The sequence below is a fragment of the Carettochelys insculpta genome, chromosome 2, assembly GCF_033958435.1.
Source record: "Carettochelys insculpta isolate YL-2023 chromosome 2, ASM3395843v1, whole genome shotgun sequence".
In the NCBI taxonomy this organism is placed as follows: Eukaryota; Metazoa; Chordata; order Testudines; family Carettochelyidae; genus Carettochelys; species Carettochelys insculpta.
Window position 1 is genome coordinate 268,599,429 of NC_134138.1, and position 22,901 is coordinate 268,622,329.

Below are 22,901 nucleotides of genomic sequence, written 5' to 3' on the forward strand. Positions count from 1 at the left end.
ACCTGATTAAATCACTTCATTCTGTTTTTGCTGTAGATGTAGTTCTTTTGTGTGATTTTTTTTTTTCAGAAAATTGTCATAGGCGATTGGTGTTCCATGGTCTCAAAGTTTAAGAAAAGCTGTTTAGACTGTTTAAATTGTGCATTATAGCATGTTTAAGCCAAACAGTAGGTGTCATGCTTTTATTTTTCGTACCCATATGAAAACCACTCCCCCTGAGTGCTGCTATACACTTAAAAAAAAAAAAAAATCAGAAGCATTAAAATGCTCCCTTGTTCTTTGCCCCAACCAACACGGTAAGGGAATCTATATATTTTAGAGTGTCTGTCTGTGCTATGTTTGTTCAAGAACTCGTCTTAAACCATAAGAGCTACGACCATGAAATTTGGTACGCAGCTTCCTCTTATCCTAACTTAAGGCAAAGTCAGGGTTTGGTTGTGCCTGGAAAGTATCTGAAATCCTCAGATTTTCCAGAACATGGAGAGGGAGGGGCACCACTAGAAGGACACACTACTGGGAGTCAAAAACAACAACGCAGTCATATATAATTTTAAAAACTAACAAAATAATTTATTAGCTGATGAGCTTTCATGGGGCAGACCCACTTCCTCAGATCTGTGGATACAGCCACTGGGAAGCAGTGAACACAGGCAACAGTGATATTGTGGAGTGACCTTTGGGACTCAGGGCATGGGGTGGAAGATGCAGAGCAGGGAACCTATGGCAGAGAAATACGAGATCTTGGGAAGCACTTCAATACATCATCACCAAGTGATCTTGGCAGCTGCAGCAGGAAAACTGGCCATGTGGAGACAGGACTCTCCACCTGCTGGCCTCTGCACAGAAAAGTACCACTCAGTCCTTGACCACAATGCTCCACCTCCCCCTCCCCCAACACCAGAACTATCCCCCTTCTCCAGACACCAGGGTGGGAACCTTCCCCTTCCCCTGGCACTGATCCCTAGGACTATTCTCCCATGCTGGAGCCAAGAACCCTACTCCCCCTCACACACTTCAAAGTACGTATCAGCCCCCGAGCTTGAGCTGGGGAAACTGCCCCCCAAGCCAAGAACCATGCCTCCTAGTCCCCTGAGGAGATGCCAGGAACCATAGCCAGGACACCCCCTGCCTGATCCTCGAGGATGTGCCACAGGCAGGAAGCAGGCCCAGACCCCCTCAAGGAGATGCCAGTGCTGGGCAGGGGAGGGCAGCTCTGTCTGCCAAACAGGCCAGTTCCACCTCAGTTGCCATGACCAGCCTTGATAAACCCACCAGCACCTCCCAGCTCTCTGCCATAAGCACCCCTGGATCTGCATCCATCACCCCCTGCCCTGACTCATCCACTCTTCACTCTAAACCCAGCCCTGACTTCCCTTCCCCACACACAGACACTAAATCCTCTCCCTTGTGCCCATATCCACTGCCCTCAGTCCAGCACATTCCAACCCCGCCACAGAGCCATCCTAGCCCCTCCATTCCCTCCTCCGACCCCACACCCAAACACCTGCCCTCACTCCCCCACAAACACCAAACCCTCAGCCCCCTGCCCTCATTCTACCACTCTCCACCTCTGCTGAGTCCCCATACCCCAAAATCCCTACGGTGACATCTGCACCCCCACACCAAAACCTGTATCCTCAACCCCCACCACTCCTGGATCCCCTGCAACCCCTGCTCAGCCTACACATATCACAATTACTGCTGTGGTGTCTGCATCCCCAGATCCTGCCCCCACCTCCACCAAACCCTCAGCCCTGACCCCTCAACCCCTCTGCCCTCAGTCCAGCATCCCCACACCTGCCCTAAGCCCCCCCGCCCAAAACCCCTGCCCCGATTCTGCAACCCATTCCGTCTTTGCACACCCTGCGTCCTTAGCCCTGGGCTCTCCCAACCTCCTGCTCTCACTCCTCCACCACTTGCTGTCAGCCCTCCCACCCCCGAACGCATTCTTATATCCCACCTTCAGTGTCTGAAAACAAAACAAAAGACAATCTATAAAATCAGTACCAATTATTGCACAGCATGTTCTATTCCAGTGTTGTAAACCTACAGACATATCAAAAATAGTTAAGAAATGGGAAAATACACAGTAGATCAATAAAAACAAGTACCGAGCCTAGTCACTGTCAGCACATCACCTTTAACTCATATCCACTTAAAATTTTAGTTATCCCAGAACCAATGTGCTTTATCATAAAACCACAGTCCACGATTCATCAAACAGAAATATATTTAGTTAAAAGTTAACTGCATCAAAACAGTTCCCTTACAACTTTTTCATTTAAAAACGTTCCTTGCAAAACTACCATAATCCAACCTATTGAACAATCTACTGAATGCCAATGTAGCCACTTGCAGTTCTATATCTCCCAGTATATGATGCACTTTCCAATGTACACTATTTCCCTCATTTCCTGCAAAAATAACTCAATGGCAAACAGTAAATTTAGTCCCTAAATGAAAGGCTGTGGAACACTTAGTTGGCTTTAAAACAAGTAAAATACAGCCTACCTAATTTTCATGTAAATGAAGAAGTTTGGATAAAACAAAGTTTCTTTGGAAGAGTATGATCTAAAAAGTTATGTATTCAAAAATTAGGTCAAGAAGTAAAAAATTGTTTTCTGGGAAGTCAAAATTATGGCCAGCATTTTCCTTAAATGCTATAAAAGAGATCAGGGAAATAGCCATTAAAATGTAGCCTATTCTTTATGTGAAGAGTTACACTATATATTTGGATGAACAACTTCAACAGTCCTTATAATGCTAATTAACAGAGGAAAAATTAGTGAGTTTTTTTCCCAATCTACAAAAATGATTCAATTTTTAAAAATTGATGCTTTTGAAAAGACATATAGATGCATGATCAATAGACGAATCTGAGTCTGAGTAACATTTACATAAAATTCCATCTAGCAAACAATGCCAAGAAGAGATAAGACAGCAAATACTATGTACAGGACCTGTATACTCTTACAGCATTGCCTATGGTAATAAAATAGGATAGATGCAATTATCTTTGGAGATCAAGAAGTCAACATTCGAGGTGTAGCATGACAGCACATGGCAGCCCGCAGACATAAGGAAGTGTCAGTCTTTCTAGTGTCAGTCTTTCATAGCTTCTTTCAGTTCATGTATCATTTCATCGCTGTCCAGTCTCAATGGGTAAGTGGGTGGTGAGCCTTCAAGTTGTGCAGTTTCTTGAGCATCAGGATCTGTTCTCAACGTTGCCTTTGAAGAAATATCATTAGGAGGAGCAAAGGATGGTAAAGAGGACAGTGAAGGCATTAAATGGTCCAACTCTGGCTGTTTAACTGAGCCCTCAGCATATGTAATTAGATCTGCAGGGACTGAAGCCATGGCGTGCTCTAAAGAAATAAGAGTTTGAGATAAATAACAAACCAAAACTTGTCAGACACCTACCAGAGCCTAGTTCTGTGGCTGTATAGTTTAAGCTTGGATGCGATGTAGCAGATAGACTATTCTAATACACAGCAATACAGTTGGCTCCTGGTCCATGACTAGAACCCCCTGGCATTAAGGTCATACATAAAGATTATTTAACTATTCTGCTGTAGCTTTACCCTTTATCTTCAGAAATGCACAGCCTTCCACTTTCAGATTCTGAGCACCCACAAACTCCCATCAAGGACAAGTGAGCGGTGTATGCTCTGTACTTTTGAAACTTAGACCCTCAGAAGGCATGTGTCAATATTTTAGGATTATAAAACATTCTAGTTTACTTTTTTGACATTTCAGCCTCATGATAAAAGGCCCAATGTTGTCTGCAACCGTCATTCCTTTATTCTTGGAATTCTCCCCTCTCCACCACCTCCCTAACCAATAAAGTGTCTCCCTACCAAGATATTTTCCTTTAAAATAAAAAGTGAAACACTACTGAATGTGTTTAGTTTCATTTCCTGTCATAAATAGATAGACTTGTTAAGCCATCAGTTTTCCATGTCTGTGAAAGCTGGGCTATGTGGTTTGAAAATTTCCTTGCAGCAAAGATTTACAAGACCTTTCTGTTAATTCTTGCATCAGAAGGACCTAGGCACCTGAAGGGGATTCTCATGTTTATTAGACTTAAAGTATAGGTCTCAAAAAACAACCCATATTCCTGATGTTTTTTTAAAAAACATGACGACAGTGGCCTTGTCAAATTCAAAATCCACTGGCTTTAGATAACCCATTCATTACTGACTACCATTTTCTTTAAACTTTAAATTTTAATTCTACCTCCCTCTCATTTTAGCTTTTCCTCGTGTATGATTTTTAAACTAGAAGAAGCTTTCCCTAAGAATAATTTATCATAGAACACTGGAACTGGAAGGGACCTCAAGAAGTCATTGAGTCCAGTTCCCTGCCCTCTTGGCAGGACCAAAAACACCATCTAGGTTATCCCCAATAACTGTTTATGTAACCTGCTCTTAAATATCTCCTGCAATGGAGATTCCATGACCTCCCTAGGTAACTTATTCCAGTCTTCAACCAGCCTGACAGTTAAGAAGTTTTTCCTAATGTTTAATCTAGAGAGGTGGTGGATTCTCCACACCTAGAGGTTTTTAAGTCCTGGCTTGACAAGATCATGGCTGGGATGACTTAGTGGGGGTTGATCCTGATTGAAGCAGGGGGCTGGACTAGATCCCTTCCAGACCTAGGATTCTATGATCTAAATCTCCCTTACTGCAGTTTAAACCCATTGCTCCTTGTCCTATCCTCAGAGGCCAAGGAGAACAATTTTTCTCCCTCCTCTTTGTAAAACTCTTTGAGGTACTTGAAAACCGCTATCAGGTCCCCTTCTAAGTCTTCTCTTTTCTAAACTGAACAACTCCAGCTCTTTCAGTCTTCCCTCATATAACATGTTCCCACAAAGCATGACTCTGTAGTCCAGTCATGAACCTCACAGCTTCCTTTGTGGTTATGCATATATTATCCAAAAGGCTAACAATTATAAACAAACTTACCAGAGTAAGTAGTAGTTCCACTGTTAAGCATTAAACTTTCAGTCACTGACAAAGAGGCTGTAGCTGACATGTTAAATGGGGTAGCAGAAGATAAATTAGGCATTTTCGCTAAGTCAGCCATTTCAGGAGATGGAACACCACATGCATCTAAAAAACCTGAAGAAGGAATCAAAGGCACAGTATTCTTTTAAACATAGTATGAAACTATTGCCCTGCCACGACCCCACCTTCTACATAATTGCATGCATTAAATCTACTAGAGGACTAAGAAAAAAGGCACCATTTTGATATACAGCTTGCTTGGAAAGCAACCAAAAAGTCAACATAGAAACTCCCTTTCATTTCAGTGGACTTTGGATCAGACCCATAATCAAACAACAGAGAGTTAAAATTCTGCCAGATTTCAAAGGAGAACATCAAGGGCCATCCTCAATCTATGTTTAAATTTTAAAAATGGTGGACTGGAGGCCAGGGGAGGTGAGGATTGAATTGCACTCATAAATATAACAGTACAGTCTGAAGAGGTATACTGAAGTGCTTACCTGGATCCATAACTCTCTGGACAGGAGGAGGAGGAGGAGGGAGAAGTGCATTTTCCATTGAATATATATTCATTTCTTGATCTGTGGATTCGTCCAAGTTCATAATCTCTTGAAAGCTGTCACTTTGAGAATTGGGTGTCAACAACGAAGCCTAAAACAACAGAAGTATTGTGTTCATACGATCTCTGGTCAATCTGACAAAAATCTTGTCTCTGAATGCTCTGCCCCACCAGTTACAAAAATTAAAATCAAAGGTTATCAGGCTGAACATCCCAGATGGTCTAATTGCTGAGTGTGAAAAGAAAAGAGAGAGCTTCCAACATACCCAAAACCATAAAGAGCATTCAACAAAATCATGATCAGCACCTTGGATTGTGTTAGAAACTAATGTGAAGCCAGTGTATTCTCTGGAGGAGAGAGGTAACACGTACCACACAAGACGCATTTCTAATTAAGTGGGCTGACGCATCTGACAAAATAGTATTCAAGGGTAGGTTTATGAGCAATACATTAACCTCATATAATTGGTGATGCTCATACATACAAAGAAAGGTTACAACCTCTTTACCAACAGCAGAAGAAACATGAAGAAGCAGTCATAGTACCCTGAATGCAAGAAATTCTCAGCCTGTAGTCTTCAGTGGTAAAAGGTCCAGTGCAATGGAATTTCCTCTTTTGTCTTATATCCCATTCTAGAAGGATCAAATCTAATTGTCTTGACCTTCACCAAGCCCACTTTTACTCAAGGCCATCTCTCATGGAAACTAACCTGTTAGTCATAAAAACCCAGAAATAGCATACAGGTATGAACAAATTTCTTATGTACCTCTATGTAGCCATTTGTAGATGGCACAGAAGAGCTATCTTTCATTGGGAAAGGTGAAGGTGGTTTGATTTCTTCTTCCTTCTTCTTTGGTATAACAGGCTGTGCTGGAATTCTGTGCAAATAGCCATATCCAATACCACATCCTAAACTGCATGAAAAGAGCAGGTTAAGAAAGAAAAGAAACTTGATATACTATAAACAATTTTGTCTTTTAAGTTAGGGATTTTTAAATGAGGCCTGGCAAAGATTTAGATTTCTTAACTTATGGGAAGAAACATGGCATTGCAGGAATTGTAATAGTGACTAAAGCCAGATCTACACTACAAATTTACATTGGCACTGCTATACTGCTACAGTGCATCTGGTGAATATATTTTAAGCAAGCGGCAGAGAATTTTCTTGTCGGCCTAACTCCACCTCCACAAGAGGCAACAGTTCTGTCAACAGGAGATGCTCTTCCAATGACAGAGCACAGCCTACATGAGTCATTAAGGTTGGTATGATGACATCATTGAGGGATGTGGAGTTTTTATACCCCCCAAACCAAGTACTTATACTGAATGCCAGGATACAGTTCAGCTTCAGCCTTGTGTGACTCAAAAACCTCAGGATCTTCATTGCCACCACACTTAGAAAATTCAGGAGCTGAGATCTGTAAAAACCTTAAATTAATTCCAAATGAGACCTCAATGCAGGGCAGAAAGGACCACTTCTGCTATTGTTGAAAGCAATGGAAATTTAATCACTGGCTTCAACAGCAACAGGATTAGATCTACCTTCTTACACCAAATTCACACTCCACAGTTACTCTCTAGTATTTAAGGTCTCAGAGAAATTTGAAGAAAATAAGACTCAATTGAAAAGTGGAAAGTTATAGTAACAAGTGATGTTATTTTACAGAGAAATTTATGTACAAATTAGACCTTATAATCAGGCAATGTCTAATCACTAATAGATACCTTCCTTCTCCACCCCAGGCTCCATTGGGAGTTACGAATACCTCTCGGCAGGAATCTGTTTCTGTGTTATATACCATCAACTTCAATGGCTTCCCCTCATGGCATTCAATCAGTGAGAAGAAATCCTCTGACTGGTCAAAAAAAGATAGTGTGTTAGATATTACAACAGGTTATTTCAACCCAAGCTCCCACTTTACAGACAGAAACTGTTGTCAGTGAAAGGAAAGATCACACTTGCTACGCCAAAGGATTACACAAGAAGACTAAGTTGCTGGTGACATTTGACCTTGAAAGGCAGATAACTTCATTGTCTGGTATACATAGGTAATGACTAAGTTGGTCATATAGAAGTGGTTATCATCGTCTCCTCCGAGAGCTATGTAAATCTCAAAGATGTATAACCAATAATAGCAGTTGCAATTTTCACTACACAACATACATGCAAAGAACTGCCATAGTTTGAGTCAAAGAAAGGAAAAATATGATCTACCTCCTGAAGTATCTGATCTGATCCAACAATGTAATCTGTGTATGGCTGCAGACCAGCTAGAGCTGCAGGAGAGGCAGGTTCTACATCCTGTAAAGGAATGAGACAGGTCACACAAATTCACAGCTGCATAAACTCTCCAGCAATTAGGAGTGTAAAAAAAATATAACTCAGGAAAAAATGCAAAGCAAAATTGTTTATGGTTAGATTAGAAAAATGTCTCAGCATGCTGCTTCCAAGTACAGTTTTTTTGTATTCAAGGTTAACGAAGACCTAACTTGCATTTCACCAGTTCACAACCCCTTCTCCTTGTTTTAATCCAAGTGCAAACTCTAGCCCTGAGACATTTTAACAAGAGAAGTCAAAGATTACGGGATGAAACCAACCATTGCAGGAGACCCTTTCTAGACTCGTTTGGCTTCCTTCCTAAGTCAGTATTGGCATTTACTTTAGAAGTAAACCTTTTCTGTGCCCTTCCATCTGCATGTGATTTTGATGAAGGTCATCCAAGCTAACGAGACCAATCCAACAGGAATGCATTTAGTTTGCCAGTAACAAATCAGATATCAGTAAAGTGACAAACAAGAAAAAAAAAATGTTCATCATCCAGAAAGGTCTTGGGCTAAGACACTAATAACTGCCCACATCCATGCTCCCTACCTTAACAGAAATCCCTCTTGCTGGTTCTTGAAAATCTGTATTTAGTGAGGCAAATCCTTAAAATAGTTCCTGCTCTTCTCTTAGTCGACTTCAGTGGTGTTGGTGCTTTGGCATACAAAAGTAAATGGAAAACTATGTTTTAAGGCTCCCTGTATCAAGACTGTGACAGGTCCAGTCACAGAGATCCCCTTGAGACTGTCACTTCAGGTGCTGAAATACCACTGAGCCCACCTCCTTGCCCTGTGGGGTGTTCCACCACATTATCCTGCTCAGCCAGACCCTCTGGTCTCCTCAAGCAATGGCAGATAGTTGGTGTCACTTGCCGCAGAGTAATACAGACACTGAGACCAGCTCAGCTCCAGGAAGGTTCAAAGGGACTTGACACAGAGCCCAGGTGCACAGCCCCTTCCACCAGAACCCCAGACAAATCTGGCTTAGGGCAGATCTACATTACATGGGGCGATCAAATTAAGGTACATGATACAGCTAGGTGAATTATGTAGTTAAAGCTGATGCACCTTAATTCAGGCTTCCACGCTGTCTCTACTAAGGGAGCTCAATGGGAAACTGAGCCCATTAATGAAGGTCAACCAAGCTAAAGAAACTAGTGGTGATGTACCGGGTCATTAAGTTCCTTGAGTGCTAATAATGGCCCTCCATTTAGCACATCTAGTTTGGTAAACATAGTTTTACTTCATATTTCTAACTTCACATACAGGAGTGATAGAAACACACAAATAGAATATACACAGTCAACAGGCTATAAATTTTCTAATGAATTGTTACAAGATGTATTTTGCGTAAGGCATCTTCCAGTTATCCATATTCACAACAAATGTAGGATGCAACATCAGAGGGAACACTAAGCCACAAAGTGGCATCACCATCATCTCAAGGCTTCGCAATCCTAACCACAGTCCTATGGGCACAATCATATTTTACTGCATTTTTCAGGCTGATAGCATCACTCACATTCCCATCCAGAGAATACTCTGGTAGACGCTCCTAACATTTATCAGGACAAGCATCGCATTAAATAAATGTCAGAGATTTGCCTTCACGAAATCCTACTCCACTGATAATAACTCTGTGAGAAGGGAAAATGACTGTGTCAGCGTCTCAGAAAATGCTTTAAGGCAAAAGGTTCCTTAAGCTTTGGCACATTTAACTTGTGAGAACTGGTAGCCTTGTTATAGTACGTCTCCTTTAGGGAGCTGTTGGTCAGTTCTTGATCCTATCTGCATTCTGTGGCATGGCCTCTTTAAGGAAAAAGGAATTCAATAGAACAGGAGGTTAGCTGGTCTTAATCAGACAGCTATCTCCTTAAAAGTGCTACTGGACTGCCTTTTTGTTTTGATAGAATATAGACTAACAAGGCTATTTCTCTGTTACTCCATAAAAGGATAAAACCCTACTGTTTTGATGACTCCCAAGAAGAAGGGGGATGGAGAGGGAGTCACATGGGAGTATCAAGTCAGGAAAGAGGTTTCCTGAGGTGAGAACCCTGTGCACCTGGGCTGGCCTACACTGTTGCCCTGGGCATACACCCACTTGAAGTAGAACAGACACGAACAGTTCTCAAAGAACAAATGAGAGAATGAGTTAGTAAGCATTTTTACTAAGCTAAAGCACAGAGCACAAAAATGTAGATGTTTCTCCTGCTCACCAGAACATGCCACACGTGTTCGTTAGCTCCTTGGAAACTGCAGAACCTCACACTGGCTCCAAGAAGTCCTTGCCCTCCCCACATGTTGCTAGGGATCACTTCCACCTCACGCACTTTCATTGTTTTGATGTTGTACACCTCCAGCTTCACTGCCTTCTCAGCATTTGCCTTCAACAGATCTTTCAACATGGAGTTTTCTTTGTTCTGTGAAACACAGGAAAGACTTATGTCTGACCAGGGCTAGCTAGATCAGGGATGCAAAAACATGAAAGAAGAGGCAGAATTTAAATACCTAGACCCAACTGAGGAAGGGACTTAACTTCTGTCCTGCTTAACAACCCCACCAGCGCTACTTCCTTTGGATGCATGATCAAATACAACCAATTCTAATCTTAGGTATGATCATCCACTACTCACTTCCATCAGTGTCACTCCTACCACCTCCTTTCTCTGTTATGCTGTTGCAACAATGACCGGCAATTATACTTGTTCTGCACTATGTATACATTACAATAAATAGCAATACAAATTGAACCTCTCTAATCTGAAACTCTCATCTGGCAACATCCATAATCCAGCATGATTTTAGTTAGCTGGACAACCACTTATCATGGGTGGGGTCAAGCTTCCCATGGTCCCATAAAGTTTGTTTCCAGCCACCAGTCCTGGCTCTCAGCATTCCTTGTGGTTATTTCATTGCAATTCACCCCTAAATATTTTCTGAGAGCCCAGGAAGCAGTGAAAGTGTTGGTAATGTGCTAGTAAGTATTGACCTCCTGTGATTCATCAAATTCTCTCTTCCAGTACCTGTCAGATCTTGAGGGTGCCGGACATGAGAGGTTCAACCTCTACTTTATATAGTGGCCCTGATTCCTTTCCTTATTTACTAATGTAAGGATTCTGGAAGTAGAATGCTTAAAATAAAATTAGTAGTAATCAATTAAACATTCAGCTAAGTTAACCTATAGAAGAACAGACTGGAATTTTAAGAACATCTTTTAGAAATCTCTACCAGTATTTCACTGTTTCCACATAGTTAATGCTGCACCTGGCCCTTCACTGGAAGCAGCCGTTGTACTGACTGTTTCCAGCAAGAGATCCAGTTTGATGTAAGCAAGACATCTAAAAATAATTCAGCTTGTGTCTGAAAAATGAGAAAGCAAAAGGTCTTCAAAACTTTGAGGGACTTTTCACTTAAACGTATTTGTTGATTTTAATGGTAAAACTGATTTTAAAAATACAATTTGCCCCACAACAGCTTTGAAAGTCTCCTCTTTTCTCAGGCATTCAAATGGGAATTACATTCCCTGCATGAGGCTGGCCATGTGGCCGCTTCCCACTTGTTAATGATTCATCTTCATGTTCATATCTAACCAATGGCTTGTCTACGCTTACCTCCAAACTTTGAAGGAGGCGTGATCATCAGGGTGATGGGAGATTACTAATGAAGTGCTGTGGTGAATATGCAGCACTTCATTAGGCCGATTCTCCTCCACAGCAGCTTCGAAGTGTCAAACTTTGAAGGGCTGGCATGTGTGTAGCCGTGGGCACTTCGAAGTGCCCACGGCTACACACATGCCAGCCCTTCAAACTTTGACACTTCGAAGCTGCCGTGGAGGAGAATTAGCCTAATGAAGTGCTGCATATTCACCGCAGCACTTCATTAGTAATCTCCCATCACCCTGACTAACATGCCCCTTTCAAAGCTGGGGGCAAGTGTAGACCCAGACCAGGTGTTTACATTGGTTTAAATAAGTGTCAAGTTCTGACAACCAAAAAACCCTCCGGGACTTTCATCTTATGCTAGAAAAACAGCAGCAGGAAATGCCAGAGGACACTCTACCAGAACTTTAGGGAATCTAGGCTATGTCTACACTAGTCCCAAACTTCGAAATGGCTATGCAAATGGCCATTTCGAAGTTTACTAATGAAGCGCTGAAATACATATTCAGCGCCTCATTAGCATGCGGGCGGCCGCGGCACTTTGAAATTGACGCAGCTCGCCGCCGTGCGGCTCATCCAGACAGGACTCATTTTCAAAAGGACCCCGCCTACTTCGAAGTTCCTTTATTCCAATGAGCAGATGGGAATAAGGGGACTTCGAAATAGGCGGGGTCCTTTCGAAAAGGAGCCCCATCTGGACGAGCCGCGCAGCAGCGAGCCACGTCAATTTCGAAGTGCCGCGGCTGCCCGCATGCTAATGAGGCGCTGAATATGTATTTCAGCGCTTCATTAGTAAACTTCGAAATGGACATTTGCATGGCCATTTCGAAGTTTGGGGCTGATGTAGACACGGCCCTAGAGGCCTACGGAAATGGGGAAATCAGGTTTCAGTGGGACAACTAGAATGTCGCTGGGGAAAAAATGTAAATGTTATTTTAACTTTGATGTGGGCTCAGGTTTACAATGCAGGGTTATGGGTAAAAACCGTTTTCTACAGAGATAGATTATGAAGGGATTTCTGGGGCTTATACTATAATCAACCACAATTCTATGCCAAAGATCCAGGACTGCAAAGCCTTAGTAGGTACCTAATAAGATCCTCATGGAGTTCTATAAAATAGGGAACGGAAACAAGAGTAGGGGGCTCTCCTGAGGTGTTATTTTTCTTCACTGTTTTAGAACTATTTCACAGCCTCATCAAAGTCCCATTAAAGTTAAAGGAAAGGCTCCCATGATTTCAACAGGAGGAAGATCAGGTCTTGACTAAGGGTAACATCTGGCTCATATTTGGTGAGACAGTCCTGTATTTGGATGGCAAAAAGGCATCCCTACTTATTTTTTAGAAGGGACAAATTGTCCTGTATTTGGGCCCCCTCCGCTGACCTCTGCCACCAGCAGCTGTGCAAGTGTAGCTGCTGGCTGGAGAGCACTAGGTCACTTCCCCGAGCCTTGGGAAAGCAGAGGGACCATGGGTGGCTGCCACTTCCTCAGAACTCAGGGAAGGCCAGCGTCTGCCACCCCTTTCCCGGCTCCCCCGGGCTTGGTAGAGCCGGGAGGAACTGCCTCTCCCCCACATATCTCCCTGTCCCATATTTGGTACAGGAAGATATGGTCACCCTAGTCATATAGTTCTGACAGGCTTAGGAAAAACAGAGGTTTCCATAAAAAAAAAAAAAAAAAACCACCAGCATGACAAAATAATTTAGGCAAAACCACCCCATTCCTCTCCGGTTTACAAATCTAGCAAAAAAACCACAGACTTTCACTGGTATCTCTTCTGGTCTACTGAGGATTGCTCAATGGAGGACCGGTGGTAAATTCCTGAGCATCAGCATCACGTTCATTTACTTCCTATGACAAGGAAGACTTCACACATCTCACTATGCTGCACCTGGAAATAACTCTGTTTGAAAAAGCAACAGAGGCTGAAATATGAGTGTCTAGGTTCTATCCCTACTGCTGATGTCAAGTTTCAAGCAGCCATAAAATATGTAGCACGACAGGAAGTGGGAAGTCCAAGGTGATCGCAAATTTCTTACAATATTTTCACTCTCCATTTCAAGCTGTATGAGCTGTTCACACCGGTGCTATATTTTTAAATCCGATTTGCTAGTCAAGCAGTGACTGCTGAATTCAGAAGAAATTAGCTTGATGGACTCAAACTACCTTCCAGTGCACAAGTCCATATTACAAAAAGCAAACACACCTTCATCCTGTAACACTCAGCATAGAGACGGAGGATGTCAGCCTAAAGACCAAACAACTTCACCCACAGCTGATCCTGCTGGGTCAGCGTTCAGGCATACTGGCAAGAAGGTACAGAGAAGTTTGTGTGGTTGCCATTTCGACTAGAGAGAGCATCAATATCCCAGAATTAAGTAAGCCAACATCTTTCAAGGGCACAAAATACATCAGTTACATTACTTCATTGACAATGACTTGTCTTTAGCCACTTACTAGCCTGGTGTGTCCTATTGTGATGATGAAGTCAAAGAACGGTTCCAAACCAGCCTGCTGAGCTGGAGAGTTTTCTTGAACCTGCAAAGTACACATTTTAATTTACAATAAGAGAGATCTACGGTACATATCACCAAGTGAGAGTGTTGTAAATATGAGATTCGAGAATAAAGTACATTCAGGATTGGAGCAAGTGTGGGACACCTATTAAGAAACCTTAGAAGCGTTCCCTAAATTTTGAATTCCCATTCCTCAATTGCCTGGGCCACAAAATCCATTTGGGCCATCTATGGAATAGAATTACTAGAGAGTAGGTGTCAATTACACCTCAGCAGGTGAAACTGAAATATATTTTCTGCAATGCTTTGGAAGCTCACAAACTACAGGTATGTCCTGGCAGCATTCTTCAGTGGTAGGTGCCTTACACCAAGGGAATGAGAAGACACACGAGGTACTTTACCAGCACTGGATAATGATTCCTGAATGTACATGGTACTAACTACTCTTTGCTGTTAACAAGAGCCGACTACAATGGTATGCACACTACTAAACGAATCCAGCTCTTTAACCTGTGTTGAGCAGGTCAAACAAGATGATCAAGATTCTTTTTTGGTCTTAACATCTATGAATGAAATAACCTTTATGTAGTACTGATACCTCCACTCACCCAATGCAGAGGATGACGACATGTTAAACACTGCAGAACTGACGTGCTTAAGTATTGTTTGCAGTGTATGGTACTTTTCAATCAGGCAACATGCCAGACGAAGAACATAAATTCTGACTAAAAAACTTACAAACAAGGCCCTGATTCTGCAGCTGGCTCCCTGTACCCTGCAGAGACCCACGCAAGGCAAGACAGCTCCCCACGGGGGTTTGTTTGAATGAGCATGTTGCAGGGTACCTAAGGACCACTCCTTCAGCCACTGAAGATACAAAAGCAGGCCTTTAAGGGCTATCAGCACAGTATACAGAAGTGCAGCAAAGGAGAATCAGTCATGCTTGGTCACTGAACAATTTACAGAATAGGCTGACGGTCAGTAGGTTTCTTCTTCCTGCAATTAACAGGTTGTGTGTGTCAACAACATATGAAAAACATGTCATGCTCATTCACTTTCTATATGGGTAACAAGAACTCTCACAATTTACAGCATAAAACAAAAAAGCAGTCATGTAGCATTTTAAAGCCTAACAAAATAATTTATTAGGTGATGGACTTTCGTGGGACAGATCCACTTCTTCAGAGATGAAAATGGTGAATGTACAGCATGTTAGATTAGAAATGTAAAGATAAAGAGATGGTCATGGACCACATCCGTGCTCATAAGTTCTGGCCCAAAGAAGATAATGAACTACAGATTTATAACATTAAAAAAATGGCTTAGAATATTTATCAAAATGCAGGTCAGACAAAGATACAAAAGAGCACAAATTGACAATAAACACCGCATCAAAACATAGAATATAGGTACATAGGACTGGAAAAATATTTTCACTTAGATGTATGATTAGTTTAAAGTGAAAATGCAGTCTCATGCCAAAGTTACAACAGCAACATTGTTTACAAGTGAACAGACATATAAGTCACATGCTCCGTTGACTGTTAGGTCACAATTTCCCTGCAACAAAAGTAACTGTCACTCTCCTTAATTAACATTACATTTAAGGCTAATGAAATATAACAACTCTACTTCCTCCCTAAAATAAACACTACCATGCTGCTTAAGATAAAACTTAGCTCTAATCTACACTTACAAAGTTTTGCATAGTAGATGCAGTGATGGGGGCTGGAGCACATGACCTCTGAAGAGAGACTGGGGTGCCTGGGCTTATTTAGTTTACAAAAGAGAAGAGTGAGGAGCGATGTGATAGCAGCCTTCAACTTCCTCAAGGGGGACTCTAAAGAGGATTGCAAGAGGCTGTTGGTCTGAAGTTACAGCAGGAGAGGTGTAGGTTGGATATTAGGAAAAACTATTTCACCAGGAGCATAGTGAAGCACTGGGATGCATTACCTAGAGAGGTGGTGGAATCTCCATCCCCATTAGTTTTTAAATCCCAACTTCACAAAGTCCTGGCTGGGATGATTTAGTTGGGGTTGATCCTGCTTTAGGCAGGGGGCTGGACTAGATGACCTCCTAAAGTCCCTTTCAGCCCTAGAATTCTATGATTCTGTACCACTATAGCGTACTCTAGTTCAACATAACAAAATACTGATAAACTGTACTGATATAAAAGTGTCACACCAGGCTTTTACTGGCATAAATGTCATTAAAAAAGACAACTCATCCAAAACACACTGGATCAGACCAAAGCTCCATCTAGCCAAGTACTCTGTGTTCTACCATTGAACAATACCAATGTTCATTAATAAATGATAATCATGTTTGAGATTAGGATTTTAAAAATCAGATTATTCCTGATACAAGGAGGAATTGATTAAATATACATTTTTGTTATTCCATTCAGGAATACGCTTCAGAAGCTAAGGCCTCTCCAGACTTCATAAACACAGCAGAAGACAAAGGCAAAACAGATAAGATACACAGAGTTAATGCACTTGGCTAAAATGGTACCCTATTCCTCTTGATACTGCGCTGATCACGGCCATGTCTACATGAGCCCCAAACTTCGAAATGGCCACGCAAATGGCCATTTCGAAGTTTACTAATGAAGCGCTGAAATGCATATTCAGTGCTTCATTAGCATGCGGGCAGCTGCGGCACTTCGAAATTGACGCGCCTCGCCGCTCCGCGTCTCGTCCTGAGGGGGCTCCTTTTCGAAAGGACCCCCCCTACTTCGAAGTCCCCTTATTCCAGATCCCGGCTCCCAAACCCCACCTCCTCCCTGGGGCCAGATCCCGGTTCGCTACCACACCAGCGCACCCCTGGGGCCAGATCCCAGCTGCGCTGTCCTGGGAATAAGGGGACTTCGAAGTAGGCGGGGTCCTTTCGAAAAGGAGCCCTGTCGGGACGAGACGCGTGGCAGCAAGCGGCGGCAATTTCGAAGTGCCGCAGCCGCCCGCATGCTAATGAAGCGCTGAATATGCATTTCAGTGCTTCATTAGTAAACTTCGAAATGGCCATTTGCGTGGCCATTTCGAAGTTTGGGGCTCGTGTAGATGTAGCCCACATGTCTCAGCAACTGAAAAGAGACAAGTAGCAACAATATGTGCACTCTTACACTGTAAGGTTGGCGTATATCAATAGCTGAAAGACAGGTACAGTGTTATGCACATTAGGCAACAGCATCTTTGCCTGACATCTATGTTCCAAGATACATATTCAAACCAGCATTTATGTTGGCATGATGCCATACAAAATAATAGTTAAGGACTGCTGGGAGAAACTGATCTCCTCATATATATTATCTTATGGTCTATGCAGAGATTTTCCTGTGTCCAAGGGTGCATCTTTGCCATGTTACAAACAATAGCACTTGATGGTAGATTCAGAACACAATGACAAGAGGACTGAAGAGGATATTAAATCACTAGACAAAAGTCAAAACTATTATCAAGATAGTTTTTAAGATTACCTATAACTCAGGGACCATTGGAAGGCAATTCATCAAAATTTACATAAACATTCTCCTTTGTTTTCAGGGTGACTCCTGTTTTCAGGCCAAGTCTGTTTTCCAACCCATAACTACAGGGAAGGAAAAACAGGCTTTTATAATTAAAGTTGCAAAAATAATGGGGGAGGAGCAGAATTGTACTCCTCTCTGTATAAATAGCAATAAACGTGCATGGTGCTTCACAAAACAATTAAGAAGTTTTAAGTTTGCCAGGAGCATTAGCGAGGAAGATCAGGCCAAATCCCTCCTTTAGCAAGCGTCCAGCTCATGCCATAGAGCTGAGTTAAATGATTGCCACGTTCTTCCTTTTCTCTGTGTCGCAGCACGTTCCGAGGAAGACGGGAACAGGTGCCGTGGTAGATAGGGAAGGAGAGAGACACCAGAACAACCGAGCATGGCACATATGCGACACGTAGGCGAAGTCCGACAACGTTTAATGCACGAGAGCATTTTGGAGTGAAACCAGCCCAGTGCCTCCCCGGGGCCACGTCCCCGTTCGCCACGACACTAGCGCCCCCCTAGGGCCAGATCCCGGCTCACCCCCCCCCCCCCGACAAGGATCGGATGCCGGCTCCCCGCCTCCAGCGCCTCTCCAGGGCCAGATCCCGGCTCCCAAACCCCGCCTCCTCCCCGGGGCCACATCCCGGTTCGCTACCACACCAGCGCACTCCTGAGGCCAGATCCCGGCTGCGCTGCCACGACCCAGGGCGCCCCCCGCTCCTTACCCCGTGCACATGGAAGCCCTCAGCGCCCCCGTCGGGGATCTCAGAGCTCGAGCCCAGCCCCATCGCCGCAGACCGAGAGCTAGGGTCGCTCAAAGCTCAGGGGCCGCCGCGGCCACCACCCCGACACCGCCAGCACCACAGACCTAAGCAAGCGAGCGCCGAACCTCCCTGAGCGGTTGCTCCCTCCTGGCGAAGGGATGGGCTAATAATGGTCGCTGATAGGCTCAGAGCTTGAAACGTCACTGGAGACGTACTTAGCAACGGGGCGGAGCTACGGGTAACTCAGGACGCGGCTGTTGCCCGTTGGAGCCGTTGAGTGTGAAGGCTCTGGGAGACTGGCGCGAGCACCGCGGAGCCCCCACCCCACAGCGGCGAGCCCGAGCTGCCGCCATGGCAGAGCGCGACCCCCAGCCCATGGTACGGACCGCGCCAGGCGGGGGGTGTGCAGGGGGTCGGGATCGCTGCGGGGTGGCGGGGCGCTGCGCGGAGGGAAGCAGATGAGGGCAGAGTGGTACGCGGGGGGTCAGTAGGGGCCTATGGGCAGAACCGTCCCGGCCATAGGGCGGTTCGGAGCGGCTGCCCCAGGCCCTGCGCTGGGCGGGCACGGACGGCCGCTTCACCCGTCCTGTGGTCCTGCCCAGGGCAGCTCGATGGGAGCTGGGCATGGGGTAGAGCAGGGGTTGGCTCCCCCGCCCCCGCCTGGGCGCGAGCCCTCTCCTAGGCCGCTGCGTTCTGCAGCGGGAAGTGGAGCGTCCTGGCGCGGGGCTTCCCTCCTCTTCCCCCACTGCGGTGAAACCCAGCGCGCCGGGGTGGGAACGCGCGGGGAAGGGCCCAGCAGGCTGCCTGGTCGCTCCAGCTGCTGCTGCCCCAGCGAGTGCCGGGTGGGCAACCCCTGTTGCCGTCCCCCGCCAGGCTCCACTGTCACCCCCCGGCTTGTGTCACTCGGGGAGGGGCTTCAGGCAAGGGGGTGAGCAGGGGTGGAGCTTGGGGAGAGGGTGGACTGGGGGCATGGCAGGAAGGGGCCTGCGGCACACAGGTTGTCCTGGGTCCCCCACTGGTGTGGGCGGAGTTACCCCAGGGCCCCACCCCCCATGGGCGGCCTTGCCTATGGACATGTGATCTCCAGGCTCTTACCCTCACTAAGCTGTTCATTCTTCCCCCAATCTCTCCTGACCTGAACAGTCCTGCTGGCAGAGAGGTGCTGCCCACAGGATGGTTTGGGACAGCTTCCCCAGGCCTTGCACTTTAGAAGGCTGTAGGGCAGCAACCTTAATTGTGGCCCACGCCACATGCTTCCTTGAGGACACCCCAGCCTTCTGGTGTGTGCTCTGCACGCATGTCACTTCTTGAATCCCATCCTTGGCAAATTCCCCATCAAGTTCATAGAATTTTAGGACTGGAAAGGACTACTGAGAGGTCATCTCATGGCAGCAGGACTAAGTATTAGCTATACGACTCCAGTCAGGTGTTTGGACAACCTGCTCTTTAAAAGCTCCAGTGATGGAGATTTCACAACCTCCTTAAGTAACTTATACTAGTACAGTAAACCTTCGATTTTACAGACCCTGATTTAGCAGAATTTGGGAACAATGGACATCTGTCCGCCTTCACCCCCCCCCAAGTTATTCCCAAAGTCCACTTAACTGAGGTCTGTAAAATCCTAAATCCCCCCCCCCCCCAAAAAAAATATGATAGGGGACTTAGTGCCATGGCCTGGAGGAGCCACCGCTAGGGGCGGTGTGTGTACATGGGTTGATGGCACTTGTGTACATGCCCCACCTCTAGTGGAAGAAGCACATGGAGGCTCTAGAGGTTGACGGCAGCTGCTGCATGCGGTGCGGCCCAAAGCTGCACCATGCTGCAGTGGTCCCCAGCCATGGCACGGCTTTGGGCCCCCCCAACCACGATGGAGTCCCCAGCTGCAATGCTGGGCTCTGGTGGCACCTCCAGTGGCAGCAGTTACAGCAGTGGTGAGTATTGGGCATTTTTGGGGTGGGGACTGGGGCTGAGGGAGCCTGGTGGGGGTAGGTGGGCAGTAAACCCTCTGGTTTAATGGACTTTCAGCTTAACAGACACCCTTCCCCGCATTAGTCTGTTAAATTGAGGATTTACTGTTCTGTCATCTGTAGGCACTTTGCTAATCAGCTGGGTGGCACTTGAATCTCTCCTGGGTGGTCGCCCAAGTGCTTAGTTAACAGGGAACATTGCTTGGGTCCTTATTGTGCTGGGCGTTCTATGTACACACAGACAGTTCCTGCACCAAAAGGACCACAAGCTATACCACAGTAAACAAGTTTTTTACAGTGTCCAACCGAAACTGCACTTGCTACAAATTAAGCCCATATTTCTTGTTCTAGCCTCAGAGGTTAAGAAGAACATTTTTTCTCTCCCCACCTCCCCCTACACCCATAACAACCTTTTAGGTCTTTGAAAACTTACGTTCCCCCTAAGTCTTCTCTTTTGCAGACAATCTTCTCTCACAGGTCATATTTTCTAGACGTTTAATATTTTTTATTGCTCTTTTGGGGACTTTTCCTAGTTTGTTGACATCTTTCCTGAAATGTGATGACCAGAACTGGACACAATACTCCATCTGAAGCCCAGTCAGTGCAGAGGAGAGTAAAATAATTACTTCTACAGTCTGCTGATACATCCCATAATTATGTTTGCTTTTTTTTGCAGCAGTGTTATACTTGTAACTCCAGAGGCATGCAGACCACTGACAAGGGAGAATGAAATCTCTGCTGTACAGCCTGAGCTGAGAGCAGAATGGCTTTTAGCTTATGCTGTAGAGGCACATGGGTTTAGCTCCTCAGATTGCGGGTTCATTCCCTCCTGTCAACAGGCTGGGTCTTTCAGCCTTACACACTGATAACTCATACTGCGCTTCGAGAACAACATATTGTGCTTCGAGAACAACAAGAAGTCTTGTGGCACCTTATAGACTAACAGGTATTTTGGAGCATAAGCTTTCGTGGGCAAAGACCCGCTTCGTCAGATGCATCTGATGAAGCGGGTCTTTGCCCACGAAAGCTTATGCTTCAAAATATCTGTTAGTCTATAAGGTGCCACAAGACTTCTCATTGTTCTCAAAGCTACAGACTGACATGGCTACCTCTCTCTTATTGTGCTTGTGAACCACTATGAGACTCAGATCCCTTTCCGTATAGTACTTTCTAGGCAGTCGTTTCCCATTTTGTATGAGTCCAACTTCCTAAATGGAGTACTTTCATTTGTCCTGATTGTATTTCATCCTGTTTATTTCAGTCTGTTTTTCTGGTTTGTGCAAATCATTTTGAATTATAATCCTATCCTTCAAAGCATTTGCAACCCCTCCCTGCTTGGTATCATCCTCAAACTTTAAAAGTGTACTTTCAAAGCCATTACCTAAATCATTGATGAAGATATTGAACAGAACTGATCCCTGCTGTACCCTACTTGTTATACCGTTCCAGCATGACTGTGATTCACTGAGAACTACTCTCTGGAAATGTTTTTCCAACCAGCTTTCCACGCACCTTATAGTAGCTCCATCTAGGTTCTGATTCCCTGGTATGTTTATGAAAAGGTCATGCAAGACAGTATTAAAAGCTTTACTAATGTCAAGATATGCCATGTCTACCACTTCTGCCCCATTTATAAGGCTTGCTACCCTGTCAAAGTGACTATTGCTTTGTGATGGAGTTCTGGGGTCCCCCAAGCTCTGCACCCCGTCCGCAGGCAGGAGAGTCTCTCACTCAGCAGGAAAACAGCGGGTTTATTAGCCGACAGGACACAGCATCGTACAGAGGAGTCAGTACAGCCGGCAGAGACAGCCAGTCCAATCCATGTTGGGGAGAGGAGGCCCCGAGGGGCCCCCAGGGCCGGGGCCTGGCCCCCTCCTTGGTCTCTCTCTCCCTCAGCCCAGACTCACTGCTTCCAACTCCCAGTTCCAATTCAAACCCCTCAGGCTCCACCTCCTCCTTTGTCTGCAGTACAAAGGTGTTACCTGGTCGTCAGGGTTACCCTCAGCAGGAGCCCCACACCCTCTGTGAGCCACACACACACACACAGTTATCCCCCACTCCATCACATCTCTCCCCCCTTCCAGACCGAACTGAGCGGGGTCACTCAACTGGTGACCTGGGGAAGTTCGGGGCTCTCCCCTTGTGACAGGGCATCGGCTGTACCCTCTGTTCTCCCCTTGATGTGCACCACCTCCACGTCATAGTCCTACTGGGGGAGGCTCCAAGTCAGGAGCTTGGTCTTGGCCCTTTTCATGTGATGCAGCCGGGCAAATCCCTTTAGTTCCCTTGGGTTGGTTGGTCTCGCTGCTTCGGCCCCGGTCCGTCAGCCACGTTCTCAAGTCGGGCGGGCACAGCCCATACAGATGCTGCAGCACCAACAGATCAAACAGGTGTTTTGTGGTCTGGGTCCTGCCCCATCTGACCACCAGTCCATACAGCTGCTCCAGCTAATGTCTGGAATTCAGTTACAGTCCAGTAACGGAAGGTACAAATGCTTGCACCCTTGGCATTCAGCCAGACCACCACAATGGCTGTGTGCCTCAGTTTCCCCTTCCATGCCACACAATAGGTTTGGAATGTTCCTCCTCACGTG

At 45.1% G+C, this 22,901-nt stretch overlaps 1 protein-coding gene across 1 annotated transcript; it reads right to left on the reverse strand.

Moving 5' to 3' along the window:
• Nucleotides 1-1,841: 1,841 nt before the first annotated feature.
• Nucleotides 1,842-18,451, reverse strand: GORASP1 (golgi reassembly stacking protein 1). The gene is made up of 9 exons (XM_074985140.1): nucleotides 18,303-18,451; nucleotides 14,005-14,085; nucleotides 10,105-10,308; nucleotides 7,782-7,868; nucleotides 7,292-7,422; nucleotides 6,333-6,480; nucleotides 5,507-5,657; nucleotides 4,965-5,120; nucleotides 1,842-3,365 (listed from the first exon to the last, which is right to left on the reverse strand). The coding sequence occupies exons 1-9, from the start codon at nucleotides 18,363-18,365 to the stop codon at nucleotides 3,103-3,105; spliced, it is 1,284 nt and encodes a 427-aa protein (XP_074841241.1). The 5' UTR covers nucleotides 18,366-18,451; the 3' UTR covers nucleotides 1,842-3,102.
• Between the last annotated feature and the right edge of the window lie 4,450 nt (nucleotides 18,452-22,901).